Genomic DNA, 20,793 nt, shown 5'->3' with positions numbered 1-20,793 from the left:
GAGCATACCCTGCCACACTTATGGTGGACAAAAGCGGTACAAAAGGGGGTGGTGATGGACGGAGCATCTGAATCAATCAAACACTCACACCCAGTCAAAAGATCTGGGTTTAATCCATCACCGTTCTTTAGCCCACTGTGGTAAATAAATAAATAATACCTCTATTTTTGACTGGATATAACAATAGCAGATAGCTCAATAAATAAGAGTCAAGATTCGAGGTAGTAGGAGTTTGCAGGTTTACTACAGCATAAAGGACAGGAACAGGACAACCTGCACGGGCAAGATCTGGGATGGCTAGCCAACAGGGGGGCCCCGACAGCCGTCGGGCAGGATCTGGAATGAGCGCGCTAGCTTTTAATAACAATACACAAGTATATATACTAAAACAATTGCATTACAGTACATACAATAGGCGGAACAGTGGGTGGGGCCTGTAACAGTCGCGAGAGATAAGGCAGAAAGGAGGTGTAACAAGAGGCGTGAACAGGGCGTATACATAGACATGTGATGTAAACGTAACGGAATATGTCACAAATGGGGCAGAAACATGGAGGGGGCTACCTAAGGAGCCGGGACCTCTAACCTAGTGGTGCGCGCAAGCTGGCAATGACGTGTTACTAGGGAGAAGCTGGGGGCTATGACTTCTGAGCTAGGAGGAGAGACGAAAGTCTGGAGAGTCAGAGCGACATGTACCTAAACACTATCTAGTATCTGATGTTTAGAGAACATGTTGATAGAATCCAAAAGTTATCAGGGCAAAGGCTAACAGACACTAAGACTGGTGCATGCATTATTCTACATGTAGTGTGTGTTGAGGAATATTAAATGACCATAAATACAGTATTTCTCTTACATGGAGACGTAAAGGCTTAGACGATGACTGAAACTATTGATGCGATTCAGTAGCTTAGGAATGCAGAGAAGGAGAGCTGGACTGATAACTGGAATCATAACATACTCTTGGCAGACTGGCAGGCAGAGCCAGGCCGAGCCGGGCACTGTGAGGCAGGAAGTAAGTGAAGGGTCAGGGATACAGGTGGGGGCTGTATCGCTCCTCAGCGAGGGTTCAGGAGACAGGAGCTGAATCTGAGTCCAGGCCCTTTTGAGGCCTAGAAAACAGGGACTTTACAATAAAATAACGTGCACACTGAGAAACGTGGCAACGTAGCTTTACATAGGCCTAATACTCGTAGCTTTCACGAGAACTGGAAACTGCCATACTAGAGATGGACACAACTGTAATTGCGTCTTTAATCGATCATGGGGAATACATATGCATATTAATCGTGCACATATAGCATAGGATGGGGGACACGTAGGGACACAGAACATGGCAAAATCTACTTTTCCACATTCCCTCCTTGTCACTACGTTTCCATCAGGAAACATCAATATTCATGATACCATCTATCATTTCATACAGTATCATTTGCTCGTCTCGAAATTTCTTGGAACGGGATCTAGGACGGGACTTGGGACTAGGAATACAAGAGGTAGCACAAATGCCGCAAATCGCAGGGCCACATTGTATACAGAGGCAGCAACTGAATATGATCGCTACTGCAATACCTAGAAGTGACAATATTTTCCATCCCCAGGCAGAAATAATACTCCAAAACCAACCGGACCATGTCCAGGTGCCTGGATTCTGGTGTAACTGATGGGCAATTTTATGAAGTCTGGTTATAGCTGAATAAACAGACGGCGCGTTATTAGGAATGAAAATGCAGCAACTAGATCCGATGACTCTACATGCTCCTCCTCTATCGGCCAGTATGACGTCAAGAACGAGACGATTTTGGAGCACGACAAATCTCATAGCAGATTGCTCTTCGGTTAAGTTACCTAGAGCAGAGGCAGTCTCATTCACTACTGCTTCAAGAGTTCTTGTTAACCTACGGATTAACTTACTATTCTGAATAGGTCCTATAAAGAAAAAGAATCCTCTATTGAAATCTGTATACTGTTCTAGAGCAGTTTCAGTTTGATCGACAATCGGGGATTCAATCTCCCTTCTATGTCTAATGTGTACTAGATGTGTGTTTCTATGATAATCAGATGGGGCTAGAAAAACTGGTGGCAGTAGGAAGGCAATGTAACAGGTTCCATCCCAATCGAGGGGCAGACGAACATATGCGGTCTGACCACAAACAAAATAAGTATGACGTGAAGCTTTGAAAATAGATTTCCCACTGTCACTATACTTGACGATAGTAGTACAATCACTATGTCCTACATGTACGGAACCGTTATTTCGGACACATAATTCGCCTTTGACTGGTAATACTGAAATAGCAGGTAAGTCTGGAGTAGGATCAGACTGAACATTCAGGACCATGAAATTCGAAGAATAATTACCCAAATTATAAACTTCATTTTCTAGATCTAACCCTGTTCTGTGGGGAAGACCTTGCTTGTCTGGAAAACATGTACTGTTCAGAAGGGACATATCATTTGAAGATGACGTTAACATGGACCAGGCTCCACATGAACCGTTATGTGAAAATGGATAAGGAAAGAGTGGCAGAACTCCCTTCGGTGTCTGGAAAGGGGGGAGTCGACCACACACCCAACAATTAGTGGCATTGCTGGTCTGGTGTGAATAATGTAACATACGGATGAATGAATTGTTGCGCATAGCAAGACGATAGGATAGTTCGTGAGGAGGCAGATCACTAAACGTGTGCTCTACTGTAGCATTAGAAGACTTATTTACATGAGAAATTGGAAAACATAAATGAAATGCATAGCTCGTGCAGGTAACCATCAAGCTGAGAAACAATATAAAACTTAGAAAAACGATACATCGGATTGAGTTTTGACTAACTCTCTCACTATGGGGGTCTATTTCATACATGTCAGATACCTGTCTAACCGTTTCACCTAGGGGAGGACTTAGACAATTAAACTGGCTGACTTTATTTTACTAGACCGGAGCTTACTTTTATACTCCTGCTGTGGAGTTTTCTCTAACAGGGGAGGTTTGGTATCAATGTCATTTGCGGGACAGTCCTTAAGAATAGTTTCTTGGCAGTCTTTAAAATCTTGACAATCCTTGGAAAAGTTCTTGGAAACAGTTTTTAGTCCGTGAAATTTCTTGACGTGAGACAGATGGACCCACCCCTTCCTGCCTTCCAACTTGACGGCAGTACGGGTGGTCAAAAGGACCAACTCCTGCTCCTTCCAGCGAGGCTCCAGCGGACTCGAACGATCAAAATTGCGGACGAGGACCAGGGTGCCGGGAAGGATCTCGTGTGGCTTGACTTCAGTATTGTCGGGAAATGCAGCGGCAACCTGTGAACGACAAGAGTGTAGGGCAGACATCAAGGAAGCTAGGTAATCTGTCAGCATATTACTGGAAACATCTGTAATACTTCGGGGTCTAGGTGTACCCCATACATTCGGGGGGGCGGCCGAATACGACCTCATAAGGGGACAGACCTGATCTGGAATGTGCGACCATGCGCATATAGAACAGGGCAACTGGCAGGGCAACTAACCAGTCTACACCTTTCTCTTTACAAACTTTGGCAATACGGATTTTCAAGGTTTGATTATGTCTCTCTACGAGACCGGCTGCTTCTGGATGGCGTACACAATGGAACTTCCACTGGTACCCTAACAAAAGGGAAACGTGCTTCATTAATTCAGATGAGAATGGCTGGCCGTTATCAGAATACACGACCCTAGGGAGTCCATAACGGGGGAAATATTCACGAACCAGCTGCTTGGCAGTGGTCGCGGCTGTGTAATCTGGGACTGGATATGCTTCTGTCCACCTGGACAAAGCGCATACAACTACAAGGACATACTTGAAACCTCGACATCGCTCCATCTGAATATAATCCATCTGGAGGACTTCAAAAGGGTGGTCAGGGGGTTGGAATCCACCTTGTTCCACCGGGACACTTTTTCCTGGATTGAATTGACAACATATCATACAAGTACGGACTTTCTGCTTGGCTGCAGCTCGTAAATGCTTGTTAAACCAAATGTTCTGGATACTGTCTAACATGGCTTTTTCTCCTAAATGTGCAGGACTATGTGCGGTATTGATAATGACTTGAACCATTGAGTCGGGGAGAAACCATGTGGCTCTGCCCTTCGTCACTTATCCCTGATCTGTCTGGACCCCTCCTTGTTCGGACCATTTCTTGATTTCTTCGGGAGTAGCATGTAACTGGATATCTATGACATCTTGAGTAGGGTCCTTAACTGTCATACAAGTAGTCTGTTCTAGAGTGGATGTCGGTGTCTTGTTAACTGGTATGTCTGGTGTCTGTGCTGTAAGCTTGGCTGTTCGATCTGCTAGATCATTACCTTGAGAAATAATGTCAGTAACTTTCGTATGTGCTTTGCATTTCATGATAGCGATAGCTGTTGGTAAATGTATTGCATCTAACAGAGCTTGAATGAGGAGACCATGCTGAATCTTGGTTCCATGAGAAGTCATGAAACCTCTCTCCTGCCAGAGCACTCCGAAGTCGTGTACAACTCCGAATGCGTAGCGTGAATCTGTGTAAATATTAACTTTCAGGTTCTTGGCGTGTATGCAGGCTTGAGTCAGAGCAACTAGCTCTGCTGCTTGAGCCGACAGGGTGTCAATACGATGTGTCTCTATAACTTCAGTATCAGTAGTCACTGCATACGCGGCTACTAGTTCTCCTGTACTCGTTCTCATACATGAACCATCCACATAAAGTGTCAGGTCGGGATCTGGTAATGGAATATCTGTCAGGTCTTGTCTTGGTTTAGTCATAGTGTTAACAACTTCCACACAGTCATGTGTGACAGGATTTGAAGTAACTGACGGTAACAGTGTAGCAGGATTTAGAACGTTGCAGCGTCTGATTTCTATGTGTGGCTGGAACAGTGTCAGTTCATAACCTGTTAAACGTGCAATTGTCAAGTGCTGAGTCTGTGTTCGGTTTAAAAGAACTTCCACGGAGTGTGGAACTTGTACTGTCAGGGAGTGTCCTAATACTATGGAATCACTTTGTCTGATAGCTAGTGCTGTGGCTGCAACTGACTTGAGGCACGCAGGCAGAGCCTGGGCTACTGGATCTAGTGTGCTCGAAAAATAAGCACAGGGCTTGTATTGTCCTGCTTGATCTTGTGTAAGAACAGATAATGCTGTACCATCACGTTCTGTGACAAAAAGTGTAAAAGGCTTATTGTAGTTCGGTGTAGCTAGGACAGGAGCTTGGCATAAGGCTTTCTTTAACTCATTAAAACTAAGTGTATGTTCAGATGTCCAAGGGAGAACAGTCGATACGGCTGCCTCCTGTGTCGTTAACTGTATCAGTGGCTTGGCTAGAAATGCATACTGAGGAATCCATTGTCTGCAATAGGAAGTAAGGCCGATAAAAGCACGTACCTCCTTCTGGGTCTTGGGCTGAGGAAGACTCGCTATTAACTGGATACGATCAGGTGTCAACTGCCTACCCCACTTGGACAGTAAGTGGCCTAAGTAGATCACTTGCTGGACACAGAATTGAAGCTTTGAAGGAGACACCTTGTGCCCCATCTCGGCTAGGAAATACAGGACTGTAAGCGATGCTCGCTCACAAGCACGTTCAGAACGGGCAGTGATCAGTAGATCATCGACATATTGGAGCAGGGCAGTGTCAGTTGGCATGTGAATGTTGTCTAGTTGTCTCTTAAGTGCTTGACTGTAAATACTAGGACTTTCTGTGAAACCTTGAGGAGCTCGTGTGAATTTATAGCTCCTTCCATTTAAACAAAAACCGAAAAGGTACTGGCTGTCTGGATGAATAGGGACACTGAAAAATGCGTTTTTGAGGTCTATGACTGTGAAAAATGTAGCCTCAGAATCAATGGCTGTCAATAGAGATGAGATATCTGGAACAACTGGATACTGGGGGATGATACATTTATTAAGTTCTCGAAGATCAATCACTAATCGATATACTGGGGGTGCATTTGGATCAGTACGTTTCATGACTGGAATGATAGGAGAATTACATACATTGGAGTCAGTTTCTACAACTACTCCTTGAGCAATGAGCTCGTCAATAATTTTGGATAAGGCTGCTACAGCCTCAGGTGGCAATCTGTACTGTCTGATTCTTGGCAGGACTATACCTTGCTTGAGAGTCACACGATGGGGTGTGATTTGCATAAAACCAACATCAGTTGGACCTTGTGCCCATAGATGCTGCGGGACATTAGACAATCTTGGATCAAAATCTCGTAATACATAGTGACCCTTGAAGTCACGTAAAAACAAACGTATTCCCTCTGGGGAACAGCAAATAACTGCACCTAATTCTTTCAGTGTCTTAATACCTAACAAATTTTCTGGACATGACTTCGTAAGCAATAGATCAGTAGTTCGGGACAATGGACCTACTTCTAGAGTAACTGGTTTTGATATCTCGTTTACAATAGGCTTTCCTGAAAATCCAAGGGAAACATTTCTAGAGCCTGAGAGCGGAGCCCCTGGAACCTCGTTGTGACTAATGGTAGTCCTACTTGCCCCTGTATCAATCAAAAACTTTCTGTCTTTCCCTAATACTTGACTATGAACATAGGGACCTTCTTGATCTACAGGAATCTCGATGAGAGGCAAGCCTACCTCCCTCTCTAGGCTGTTTCATGAATACGCTTGATACTCTGGATACTCTGTCTGTGCATACTGGTACATCTGCTGTGTAACATGCTGTGTTGCAGCAATAGGCTGCGGTGCTGGAACTGTCTGTTGTGCATTCTGTGGCTGAGAAGTCTGTGAAACTTGTTCTTGTCTAGGCGGACGTGGTCTTTCTTTAGTTTTACCAGTGGCTATGTTGTGTTTCAGAACTGCACACTCGTTTATAAAATGACCTGGCTGTTTACAATAATTGCATGTCCCTTTAACGGGAGCTGCAGGATGACTGGCTTGATTCGGACCCCTCTTCTGACTGTCTTGAGGAACAGATTGTGCAACTAGTACTTTCATTTTCGTGTCTTTCATACGTCTTCTCTCGTGTTCTTGCTCTTCTCTGATTCTATTCTGGTGATACTGGAGCATTTGGAGCATCTGGGACGGGGTACTAGCTTGCCAAGTACTTTCGACTTTCAAAACTCGATTTTTAACTTGTGGACTTGAATTCTCGACTAATTTAGTAACAAAAAGATGAGGGTATGACTCGCTACTCGTCTTCAAACCACTGTTTATTATAAAACATTTCTCAAATCTAGAATAAAAATCACTAGTGTCTTCGTCTTGTTTCTGTTTACAGGCTGAGATTGCATCCCAGTCTTCCTTTTTAGTGGCTAATAATCTAGGCAAAACTTGTATTAATAATTCTGGTAATTCTTTACATTTGTCTCCAAGACCGGTACCTGGTACTCGTATCTTATCTTCAGCCTCTAGAGCTGTCCAATCGATCTTTTTCTCTCCCACCTCCCAATCCTTTTCCTTGAGTTTTTCATATATGCCTGCAGGCAACAGGACTTTTAGCATTTTAATAATATCTGGATACGTGTATTCTCCCATACGGAGCATGTCTTTTAATTCACGGTGGAACCCTGCTGGATCTTTGTCGTGACAGGGAATTAATTTCTTCATCTCCAAGAGTTCCATCTTTGTAACTGGGGTGTAAACAAATACTCGTTGCATTTCACCATCTGGTGTCCTAACTGGGTGTACTTCTCGTAACGGATGCTGTCTGTCTATGTAAAACGGTTTACTTTCTGGAGGTGAGACATGAACAAAATGCGGGTTCAAAAACGTTCTGTATTTGTGGCGCTGTTCTAGAATGACACTAATTAAATCGGTACCTAAACCTTTCCATCTATACTGGAGTAGCTCGTTCAGGACATCATGTAACGGGCCTGGATCAGAATGTTGACCCTCATACAGAGTAATGAGCTGCTGGATCATATACATACCCACCAGTCGCTGCTCGGCTGGGGGCAGTTTCAGAAACATTTGTGCCACTATTTCGTCTGGAAAAGTGGTAGAATCAGTAATCCATCGGACTGCTGATCGGGCTAGTTCTTGTTCATGCATAGTACTTAACTCATTATAACCGATTCGTGATTTCAGAATGTGATCGGTAGCTTGAAATACTTGTTCTAGAGAACCTTGTTCTGGTGCTGGAAGATGAAAGACTTTCTTGTGTTCTAGGCGTAAATGTCGGTCTGGAAGTCTAGATTTACCTACATACGCTATTCTGGCGGTATTCTCGTCGTCTACCTCTTCAGTAGAAGAGTCATTTTCTTTCTCGCTTACTTGTGCTTCTTTGCGTTGTTCGTGTAACCTTATTATTTCTTTACGTATTTTCTTGTACATACTCTCTATACTATTGAGTGTCTTGTGCTTACCCTCGGCTATGTTATCACTCCACCTTGTCAGAACTTTCATTTCGACCGGATCTTTAGTCGGGGAATCTTGTTCCCGTATTAAACAATTGATCAGAAACTTTAATAACATGAACTGGATCTCAGCTTTCCTGAGAGACATGACTTCAGCAATACTTTCTGGATCTTGTCCTGTACGAATGAAACAATACATTCTGTCTAGATCTTCTTTCATATTCGGTAGGGTGACCAAATACTCGGACACCTGCCTTATACGTACGGAATATATAACCATACTATCCTCGCCTGGGACTGGATCATAACAGCATTCAGTAAGAAGTCGCCTGATTTCTGCAATAGTCTTATATTTGGGCGTACGCTGTAACGCACGTTCATGTAACTCGACTGCTCCTAAACGTCTACTTGGCGGCGGGGTACCAGGAGGACCTCCTCCCGCGGCCCCTATACTGGAATCGTCGACGGATACTCTTCGTGCTGGCAGAGTGACTGATGTGGCGGGAATTTGTACTACGGGCTGGACCGGGGGTACCGTAACAGGTGTTGTAACAGGTGCCCCGGTGGCTGGAGGAGCAGAATTTACATTATTTACAGGAGCTGGTGGAACAGGATTTGCATATTCTGGGACTGTGTCGTCCAAATAGGACGAGAGAAAAATATCAGCTGCGGTCTGTTTGTGACGTAGCTTGGTCGGAACTAAGGGTGGCGGAAAATTACTGGATGCTTCCGGGGTTGCTTTTGGCAAGCCCTCGGCAAGAAGAGGATTCATACCCTTAATGAGGGCATTCCTCTGTCTGTCTGACTGTTCGGTTTTAACTCGTTCACCTATTTCGATTAGTTCCCTTTCTTGGGCTCTTTCTAAGGATTCTCTACTTAATTCTGACTTTCTGATTTCTTTTTCGGTTCTTTTATGAGATTCTTTGCGCCATAACTCGATGGCATCTTTCTGTGACTGTCTGGCTTTCTTTTTCCATAATACTTCTTCTACTCGCATGATGCACTCGGCATCCCATGTACCCGATACGGGCCATCTATACTTTTCTTCTAACTGTTTGGTGTACTCCACCCACAAATCTAGATACAATATGGCACTTATGCCATGCTTTTGATACATAAAATGACCTGGACTGTCCCTAGGCGGGACAGGAACTGCTTCTTCTAACAGACCTTTTCTAGTTTTTAACTGACGTAACTTGGAAAACAATGGCATGACTGGGCTGGAGTCTAGACACAATACAATACACAATGAACACAATGATTACTAAACAACACATTCATACCACGACATTGAAATACATGAATGACATTTAGGATAACAGTTCGGACAAAACACTACCTGGAATACTGAAAACAGAATACATGAATTTCTCGAGAACAGAACGGACTAGAACAGAAACTAGATGCACTGCTAAAACAGTACGAAACTTACCGGTCTCATAAAGAGACACGTCAGGACCCGCATCCACCTAAGTGGACACTTCGTGTTGGATCTGTGTACCCAAACCCACGGACCAGAGACAATGCAATTGACCCTGTCTAGATACTACCCCAGCAACGGTACTCACCGGGCAGCAAGAACGGAAGGCCTCGGACTGGACTGGACTGCTTCGACGACGGACGGACTTCGGACTTCTGTTACGGGTGGGCCTCCGGATACCTCGGACCTTGGACTCTCGGCTTGGGCTCTGGTCGGGACTCGCCGCGTTCCTCCACCGCCTCGTCTGGATGCTGGACCGCAACCTCCGTCTCCTCCGTGGGCCTGAGGGATACTTGAAGCAGAAATATCTGCACGTGCACGGTATGGTTCCGTCACGGCTGCAGAGGATCAGGGGGCTTGCGTGGCTTCTCCGGCGCGTGGGGAAAGGGCAAGTCCCTATTCGGGCGCCATTATGTGGTAAATAAATAAATAATACCTCTATTTTTGACTGGATATAACAATAGCAGATAGCTCAATAAATAAGAGTCAAGATTCGAGGTAGTAGGAGTTTGCAGGTTTAATACAGCATAAAGGACAGGAACAGGACAACCTGCACGGGCAAGATCTGGGATGGCTAGCCAACAGGGGGGCCCCGACAGCCGTCGGGCAGGATCTGGAATGAGCGCGCTAGCTTTTAATAACAATACACAAGTATATATACTAAAACAATTGCATTACAGTACATACAATAGGCGGAACAGTGGGTGGGGCCTGTAACAGTCGCGAGAGATAAGGCAGAAAGGAGGTGTAACAAGAGGCGTGAACAGGGCGTATACATAGACATGTGATGTAAACGTAACGGAATATGTCACAAATGGGGCGGAAACATGGAGGGGGCTACCTAAGGAGCCGGGACCTCTAACCTAGTGGTGCGCGCAAGCTGGCAATGACGTGTTACTAGGGAGAAGCTGGGGGCTATGACTTCTGAGCTAGGAGGAGAGACGAAAGTCTGGAGAGTCAGAGCGACATGTACCTAAACACTATCTAGTATCTGATGTTTAGAGAACATGTTGATAGAATCCAAAAGTTATCAGGGCAAAGGCTAACAGACACTAAGACTGGTGCATGCATTATTCTACATGTAGTGTGTGTTGAGGAATATTAAATGACCATAAATACAGTATTTCTCTTACATGGAGACGTAAAGGCTTAGACGATGACTGAAACTATTGATGCGATTCAGTAGCTTAGGAATGCAGAGAAGGAGAGCTGGACTGATAACTGGAATCATAACATACTCTTGGCAGACTGGCAGGCAGAGCCAGGCCGAGCCGGGCACTGTGAGGCAGGAAGTAAGTGAAGGGTCAGGGATACAGGTGGGGGCTGTATCGCTCCTCAGCGAGGGTTCAGGAGACAGGAGCTGAATCTGAGTCCAGGCCCTTTTGAGGCCTAGAAAACAGGGACTTTACAATAAAATAACGTGCACACTGAGAAACGTGGCAACGTAGCTTTACATAGGCCTAATACTCGTAGCTTTCACGAGAACTGGAAACTGGCATACTAGAGATGGACACAACTGTAATTGCGTCTTTAATCGATCATGGGGAATACATATGCATATTAATCGTGCACATATAGCATAGGATGGGGGACACGTAGGGACACAGAACATGGCAAAATCTACTTTTCCACACCACTCTGCCACCCCAGTTCAGACATGGCCATATGCAAATCAGTCTGACCCAGTGCCTCATGGGAACAGTCCAGCCCGGTAGAGAATGTGGACTTCTTTGATAAACATATTTCTGATTGGTTAAAAACAGCAAGTGATCATTTTGCCCCCCTAAAAAAAATCAAAATAAACCGGAAAGCGGAAGCTCACAAATGGTTCTCTCCCAAATTAAAGGAGATGAAACTATTACTCCGTCAGAAGGAGAGGAAATGGAGAGCTAGTTACGACCCTGGAGACAAGATCCTTTATAGACAAGAACAGGCAACCTATAATAAAGCTATCAAGGTAGCCAAGACAGAACATTTCTCCTCTAAGATCTTGACGTCCATTAACAAATCGAGAGAAATCTTCTCGATTGTGGATGAACTTTCCAACCCTGACAGAGTGTCATCTAAACCAATTCCCACACAGGAACTTTGTGACAAATTGAACACATTCTTCCTGGAAAAAATCACAGCAATTAAAGCTAGCATTACTTGTTCTCCATCAGCTGTGATCCCGCCTGACTCCTTCAGGAACACATGTACGATGGACAGCTTCCCTACAATCGATGCAGAATTACTCACCTCTTTGATGTCTAAAGTTAAATCTGGATCCCCCCGTGATTGCTGCCCCCCACACATAATGAGGGAAGTCTTTTCCATTCTTCCTCAACCCGCTCTATCCCTTTTAAACTCATCACTTATTCAGGGTTGCGTCCCAAAATCTTTTAAGGACGCTACTGTGGTCCCTCTAATAAAAAAGGCTGGTGCGGACTTATCAGAACCATATAATTACCGCCCCATCTCCTTGCTGCCATACTTAGCTAAGGTTTTGGAGGCACATGTTGCAAAATCTATGTCTGCCTTTATAGAACAGTCTGAACATCTGGACCCTCATCAAGCCGGCTTTCGTCCAGGACATTCGACTGAGATAGTTATCTTGGCTGTCCTGGACGAGCTCCGCAGGGAGGCTGACATCGGAACCCCCCAGGCTCTGGTCCTCTTGGATTTGTCTGCCGCGTTCGACACGGTGGACCATAAGATCCTGGTGGACCGTGTAGGACGCGCGGGCTTTCAGGGAAGAGCTTTAAGTTGGATCACTTCCTTTCTGGAGGACCGAACTCAGGCTGTCCGCCTGGCAAATTTTACAGCGCCAGGGTTGAGTACCAAGTGCGGGGTTCCCCAGGGTTCCTCCCTATCCCCACACCTGTTTAACATCTATTTACTCCCCCTAATCAAAGCCTTAAAACAGAGGAATGTAACAACATTTAATTACGCAGACGATCTGCAGCTTTCCTTCACCATAGATAACTCAACTGAATCTATCTCCAACTTCCAGGATACTATGGTGTTTATCCAGAATTGGATGGATCACAACCATCTGAAATTGAACCCCGGAAAAACGGAGGTACTGCTGATAGGAGATAGTTGTACCTCCTGGGGCCACCATTACTGGCCAGCAGAGCTAGGGTCCTTCCCTAAACCTTCCTCACACGCAAAAAGTTTGGGGGTGATTATTGACAAAGATTTGTCTCTAAACACTCAAGTGGGTTCAGTGGTGTCTAAATGCTTTTTCCAACTGCGAAAGATCCAAAAGATACATCATTTGCTCACCCAAGCAGCATTGATACAAGTTGTGATTGGCCTAGTCTTATCCCATCTAGACTATGCTAATTCTATCTATTTAGGCCTCCCCTCTTATCAGATCAAGAGGCTCCAGCTTGTACAGAACCAGGCAGCAAGACTGATTTATCAACAGCCCAAGTGGCAATCGGCCAGATCTTTGATAAAAAAGCTGCATTGGCTCCCACTGCTCCAGCGGGCCACCTTCAAAACCGCCTGCCTCACATTTAAATCCCTAAATTGTTATAGTCCAACCTTTATTAACAAATTGATCCTGAGGTATGTTCCAACCCGCGATCTCCGTTCTAAACATCAAAATCTGTTGGTGAGCACAAAATTCAAACGCAAGCGACATGGTGGGTGTCGATTTGCATATTTGGCACCACAATTATGGAACTCACTCCCATGGGAAATCCGTTCCTGCCCCGACCTGCTTCAGTTCAGAAAGCAGCTTAAAACATGGCTGTTCATACAGGCACATGAGTAATCTGTCCCTACCGAAGTCACGTCAGAACAGTCAACTCAGAACTACTCAAATAGCGCCATGAAACCTTGGTCTAAGTGCGCTTTACAAATGGGTTGTAACATAACATAACATAACATAACTGCCAAGCCATGTCTTCCCTGGACCGGAAACAAGCTTCTGAGGACCGGTTTCTGGCATTCCAGCCGTCTTCAGCCCGGCTTGCTTGAATCCAGTGGCAAAGTGAGCAAGGGTCTCACGTCTGAGCATACCCTGCCACACTTATGGTGGACAAAAGCGCTACAAAAGGGGGTGGTGATGGACGGAGAATGTGAATCAATCAAACACTCACACCCAGTCAAAAGATCTGGGTTTAATCAATCACCGTTCTTTAGCCCACTCTGCCACCCCAGTTCAGACATGGCCATATGCAAATCAGTCTGACCCTGTGCCTCGTGGTAAGTGGGCATTTCTGTGTGCTATGTGTCTTTGTGCCTGCTTGTTGTGAATTACATTGCTGGCTCTGGATGAAAGGGGCTGGGGAGGTGCAGTGGCTCCAGAGTGGCTGGGTGAGTAAGCGCTAGGCTGAATAGGCTGACACTGCATTTGCAGTGGGAGGAGTAGCACCTAACCCTGAATAGGACTATGCCTGCTTTACACAATGCTGGTTCTTCCCCCCTGTAGTGTGTCTGTGGCCAGAACCTACACTAACAATGGGGACTGTTGTGCACTTGTTGAGTGCCCCCCAGAACTGGTTTGGACTAGGTTCAGTGCCCTTTGCCAGGGCAGAACAAAGACATTATGGGATATAAATATTGGGGTTGTGACCCCATGTAAAAGTGCTGTGCGCTTACTTGGGACTTGTGGCCGGTGGGCTGCTGGACGGCCAGGACGAACTGCCGTGGGACCCAGTTGCTGCCTGAGGGGTTGGAAGGACTGCCCTCTGCTGGAAGGCCTTGCGTGCTGGCCTACCTCTGCCCACCTATGCCCTTGTGGAGGTCTGGCAAGGAAGCTCTGCCTGCTCCCTCTTGGTGGCTCCGGGTGGGAGACAGGCTAAGCGCTGTACTTTTCTTTTGATCTGCCCTGTAAACCCAGCACGTAGCGAGCGCTCTGGTTCCTGTGATCTGGAGGGCCTGAGAAGGGTATTGTGCCCTGAGCGGTGTGGAGAGCGCTCCAGGATTGCTGTGCCTTGGGGGTTTGGGGCCCTGACTGGGGCTCGTGTGGCAGGATTGCCCGGCAGGCGCAGAGCGAGAAACCTTGCCATTACCAAATAGCAGATGGAGACCTCCATAATTACTAGCGGGTCGGAAGTCAGGTGGAGGCTCAGCCAGACTGTGGGCTGGGCCCGTGCAGTGGAAGCAGATGCTGAGGGCAGGGCATGCCCGTAACTGGAAGTCAGTCTGTTTCCTGGTTGTGGGCGAGGTGTTCAGCGCGCTGTCCGCGCGGTGGAAGAGGCGCCAGTGTCTTCATACCTGGGAGTCTGGCAACAGCGGTCTGGGAGATCCGGAAGGATCCCAGAAGCACTGCAATGCTGGGGCAAGAGTCTTTTTGTTGCTCCACACCGGGGGAAGCAGCGCTCCCCACTCTGCCATAAGAGAGGGAAAAGCAAGGTGAGGAGCCGAGTCGGCGTCACCACACATGGCCAGGGTAGCAGCTGCCTCGGATGGTAGTGGGCAGCTGCCTGAGTGACCCTTGGCCCCACAGCCCTACTTTTGTGGGCAAAGGCCTTATTGGGGGGCTTGGAAGCTCGGGGAAAACCTCAACGGAGGCACCCGAGCCTTGGTAGGGAAGGGCCCTCCATAGAAATCACCGCACAGTCCAGGTGGTGAGCACAGAGGCGTTAGTAATGCTGATTGGGGGCCAGTGGGCTCTCAGAGAGATTGTTGCCTATAAGCAATTACGTTTATGCCTGAGAAGGGCTAATGCAATGTACACTGTGGCAGGTGTTACTTTGGTGCACTGTTCCTGATTCTAAGGCCTAATGAGCTATGCTAAGTGACCATGTGTGCAGTGATAATGATATGGTATACTGCTGCTGATGAGGTTTAGGCCTAAGGTAGGGCTGATGTGATTATGACGTATGCATAACATGCTATACTACGTAATGCTATGATGTTCGTGCCCCAAGCGCTCCTACAAATAGTTACTGGTTGCCTTCACTAACTGTGAATTATGATGTTATGATAGTGGCCCGTTTAGCCCTGCAGCGTATATAATGCCTGTAAAGTCATACCAAGTGCCAGGTGGCATAGTGTATATATGTAATTACGTTCTAATGTGTTTTATGAGCAATACAAAGGCTATTTTTGATATAACCTTGTGTGGAGTTTCTTTGGTTGTGTGCGTAGTTTGTCGCTGCTGTGTGTGTGTGTGTGTTGCACAAACGCTTTACACATTGCCTCTAGGATAAGCCTGACTGCTCTGCCAAGCTATCAAGGGGGTGGGCAGGGGTTATCTTCGATGTGTAACTCCCATTGGTTTTGATATGACTAGAGTGGTGGTTTCTGCCTGGCTTAGGCGCATGCCCTAGCAACCAGAAATCCAATTTCAACATTTATGAAGCAAGTTAAGTGGATTACTACTTTTGGCAAAGAGTTCTTTTTTTTACTTGTAGTTTATCAGTTTAAATCTTTCTACTCTAGCACAATGGGCTATGAACCATCATAAACAAGCTGCATGCAAACTGCAAAGCATTCTTTTCTCCCTCAATCTATCGTTATATTAAGCTTGCTGAAAAGGGTTCCCTTGGGTCGTTATAATGTCTTATTAGTACATACAACCCTAACCACTGTGTTACGTTTCAAATCCTGACTCTCTGTTCTCCTGACCATGCACTCTTAACATATAATGACTAACAGGAAGGATGATATGTGACTCCTACACCATGTAACCCCCATTGTCTTATGTTACATTTTCTGCACATTGATTTAAATACTTGAATGGCTTATTGCCTCTTTAAGATTTGTGCATGTGACATTAAGTGCTTTGACACCCTACATTAGGACGAGTAGCACTCTAAAAGAATTAAATAATAAAACATGATTGGAATTTAAATAATTTTTGTATAATTACGCTTACAGACAGATACATCTGCCATTCTTACAATGAATGCATATTTCATATACAAGAGTTGAACAAAGACGAAAACCTGCCTCCAAATCATAGTTTCTCTTAGGTACTTCTGAAGCGATAAGCTGTGTGCTTTTGTTTCCTTCCATTACATTGGCATCTAGGTATTAGGCTCTAGATAGCTCGCAAACCTCACAGCCAGGATGACACTGGAACAAAAGTAGAGTTGACAGCCCTTTACATCAGGCCTTTGTTTTGGGCCCAGCTGGAACTGAAAATAAGAAAACCCCTTCACCATGAATGGAAAGCAGGCAACGTGTGGGCTTTTCTGTATGTGTCATCGGCTAATTACATCAGGACAAATTCAGCAGTTTTCACTGGGGCCCGCTTGGATCCTGTTTCTGGCTCAATAACAGCTTCTGCATGGTTATGATGTGAAATGATATGACATGATAAGGTATATGATATATGATATTTATGATATATGATATGCATGATAAGATATGATGTGATGTGATGTGATATGATATGATATGACATGATATAAGATATGCATGATAAGATATGATATGATATTATATGTTATGATATGATGTGATGTGATATGATATATGATATGTATGATAAGATATGTGACTTCTACACTTTGCAGTCACCCAGTTTTATGGAACACATCCTGTACATTCATTTACAAATGTATATAATTTATTGTATATATAATATGCACATGTTGATGTAAAGCGCTCTGATATCCTGCATAGGGCTATAGAAAAAAAATATTGGTACTTAAATTATTTCAACATCTCCTCAGGGCTAGTAAGTGCTATATACATTACATTTATTTTGTGTAAATACTGGGAAAGACCAACACATCTGACATTCTTACAGTGCATGCATATCTCTTAAAAAGAGACTGAACAAAGTGAAAAGCTGCCACTCTTACAGTATGTGTAACAGAGTTAGCCTTTGTTTCCCCTCTGCTGCATTTCCATCAGATGTCAGGCTCATGCCTGCTCCAAGCCAAGAGACTGATATGAAATAACATGACATGATAAGTTATATGATATATGATATTTATGATATATGATATGATATGACATGATATAAGATATGCATTGTTAGATTCTCCACGACTGCACACAGGCTCTGCAATGGCAGACTTGAGTTGCACTTTACAAACTGCTTCTGTGGGTGGCACAACCAGTGCTGCAACCCCACCAGCAGCATTTGATGTACATGCCCTGGGCACAAGCAGTACACTGTACTAGGGTCTGACAAGTAAACCAAACCAGCCATTCATGGAGTCACTAATCCATACTTCAATTTACAATAGGGAGATCATATGCACTTTAGCACTGATCAGCAGTGGTAAAGTGCCCAGAGTCATAAAACAGCCAACAACAGGTCAGAAAAAATACAGGAGGAAGTCAAAAAGTTCAGGGATGACCCTGCAAAAAGGGCCAAGTCCAACATGCATGATAAGATATGATATGATATAATATGATGTGATGTGATATGAAATGATATATGATATGGTATGATATGGTAAGATATATATGATATGATGTGATATGATATGATATGATAAAGGAGACATGCAGAGCACTACAGCAGGCCTGAAATGGGGGAAACATTGTTTAAAACGAATGTGATACATCGCATGCCGTTACAATGCAAGTCGTTGCAACAACTTGCTGTAGGGGGCAGAAGGTGTTGAATTTGTTGGATTTTCAATCCAACACGTACCCTACTGTTGCACACACTGGAGTTGGAATAGTAAATTATACTATTCCAAACTCCAGCGCCCCCCCTACAGCAAGTCGTTGTATCGACTGGCGTTCTAATGGCATGCAATGTAACAACGCATCATTGTAACAACTTGCGTTGTAATGGCGTGTGTGGAAAACGCATGTTTTGTAATGAGTGCAATTCCTGAAATGGTTTCTTGGGGAGTTGATAGGGAGAATGAGTCGGAACACTCGGGCCAGCAGGGAGGCCTACAAAGAATGGCAGGTTTTGTGATGCTTGTGCTATTTTAAATTGATTCATTTAGCTTTCAGCCTAGTGGTTTACGAGCGCCACAGTTTCTCCTCTTGTAGGGTGAAATTCCTCACTCTGCTTATTGTAACAAAGGGTAGTACTTGTGATGTGGGTTAAGGGGCACCCAGGGAATAACAATTTTTAAATTGTTCTCTAGAAATATGGGTCCTTGCTTACGCTTATTCTTTTGTGGACTGGATGCCCGGGCAGTGGTGCACATTAGGGGTTACATATTGTTTTTTGAGATATAAGATTATAGAAGCTGCGTCTGCGTGTCTGAGAGGCCCTACATGACCCTGTGAGTTGACGATCCACTGAAGACGGTGCTAAACCTGCGATCCTAGTCCAAATCCAATGCTGTGGCATGTAGGCTTGAGGCCATGAGTGTTGTTGCAGTTGTCATGGAAAAGAATAGACAATAATTTCAGCGGAGATATCCAGTAATCAATTAGAGTGGGCTTTGCCAAGTCTTAGATTCCCTACATTCTGGATTCTGGTTACCAAGCATCTCCCTCTGATATATGAGTTAGCAGAGAAACTATGTCAAATGGAAAGGCATTACTTTACAGCAGTCTTTCGTAGCTGAGCCTGAGTTTATCTGGTCTTAGAGCAGGACTCGAGTCGAGGGTACACGTATGTGGACGGCGTCTACCCACTATTTTCACATGGTGTACGCCGTCCACCCTGCCAAGAATTTGGGCCGCACTGAATAATGTGCTGAACTCGTTCCGGTTTAATTTCTAAACACCAGGACACTTTCAGCAGCGCTTGCCTGTTGTCTGCTTTCCATCTTCAACAAGCAACACCATGCGCTGTGATGTTGTGCGCTGTGATGTTGCACGCCATGATGTCACTTGCATACTGCCTAACTAGGTTAGTCCGCCCACTTCTTTTTTTAGGACTTGTGCCCTATCTTAAGAGTCTTGTTGGCAACAGCCTCTTGTGCACTTAGACCTGACCATTCCCAGAGATTGAGGAGAAAGATGTTTGTAGAAATGTGTCTTGACTCCTGGACAGTGGCTGCACGACAACAGGATAAGTAACACAATAGTGTAGTAGATTAGTTAGTGCTTTGGAAACATAACCTCTATAGATTTTGACCACCTGCACCACTTGTGGGAGTCCCTACTGCTGCCTAGAAAGATCAATTGCCCATTTCTGTTTATCAGTCTACATTTGTAAAGAATGTATTGTATTGGCTCTCACTGTATTTCTGGCTTTGGGTAAAACAGGCTCATCACTAAAACTACTTTTCATCTCTTTTGGTCTAGGATCACGGAGAGGCGGAGTCAATCTTTGGCACTTGCCGAACTCCCATGCATCAGAACTCCCATCTGATCAAGGCTTTCACACCCAGACGTGTCACTGTTCCATTTGGACATCAGAAGCCATTTGCAGGGTCTTGAAGTGATCTCAGTCACGAGAAGCCTGGAGACCAGACCTACTACACCTTGGATAACACAATCCTCTAAGTGTCCGAAACTGGGGACTGCTATTATGGTCTCAGGGAGAATGGGCCTTGAGCAACTATCAGTGGTGGTGCTTCCAGCCTTCTACAGAAAGATGTTGCCCACAAACACTCGACATTTCCGGCACTTCAGACATCCTCTGGTCCACGTCAAGGATCTCGCAAACCAATTCTTTATCTGAAAGGAGTATTGTTTTAGGGTGTCACACACGCATCATATTGCAGAAGCAGTGTAGTGCTTCTGCCATTCTCACCGAATGAGAAGCATTGCCCTCTCCACTGACACAGCTGGCTTTCCACCTCCCTATGCTACCATTGCTCGATTTCTTTCCACTTCTGGATATGATCCTGTGAGGGCCTGGGGAGGTCAGGCACAGAGGAGGGGAGGGCGGGCGCGAAGACGTTAAGATGTGGAGCCCTCCCCAGCTGAGAGGGGCTCCGTGGAGGCACACACTGGCTGACGGAGATGGGAACAGCCTGTGGAGCTTTGCCCAGCGCCCCAGCCTGGTGAAGGATGTCCAGCAGGAGCTCGCAGGATGGGGAGCGCAACAGTGAGAGCCCACGCGGCGGCATTGACGAGCGAGAGCGCATTAGAACCCAGATGAAGATGGTCATTGGGCAGCTGGAGGGCATCCTGCAGGAGCTGAAGGAGGTGGCTAAGGAGCTGCGTGAGGT

The 20,793-nt window shown here is 45.3% G+C and overlaps 1 protein-coding gene across 1 annotated transcript in view; it reads left to right on the top strand.

Moving 5' to 3' along the window:
• INSYN1 (inhibitory synaptic factor 1) overlaps nt 1-20,793 on the top strand; it is a 323,884-nt gene that overhangs the window by 111,609 nt on the left and 191,482 nt on the right. Inside the window, exon 2 of the mRNA XM_078684626.1 lies at nt 19,922-20,791. Within this exon, the coding sequence (XP_078540752.1) occupies nt 20,633-20,791 (159 nt within the window). The 5' untranslated portion in view covers nt 19,922-20,632. The remainder of the gene's footprint in view (nt 1-19,921; nt 20,792-20,793) is intronic.

Source organism: Lissotriton helveticus, chromosome 3_2 (assembly GCF_964261635.1).
Source record: "Lissotriton helveticus chromosome 3_2, aLisHel1.1, whole genome shotgun sequence".
NCBI classification, from domain to species: Eukaryota; Metazoa; Chordata; class Amphibia; order Caudata; family Salamandridae; genus Lissotriton; species Lissotriton helveticus.
The sequence above is the reverse complement of the archived record's forward strand: the minus strand, read 5'-3'. Positions and strand labels throughout refer to the sequence as shown.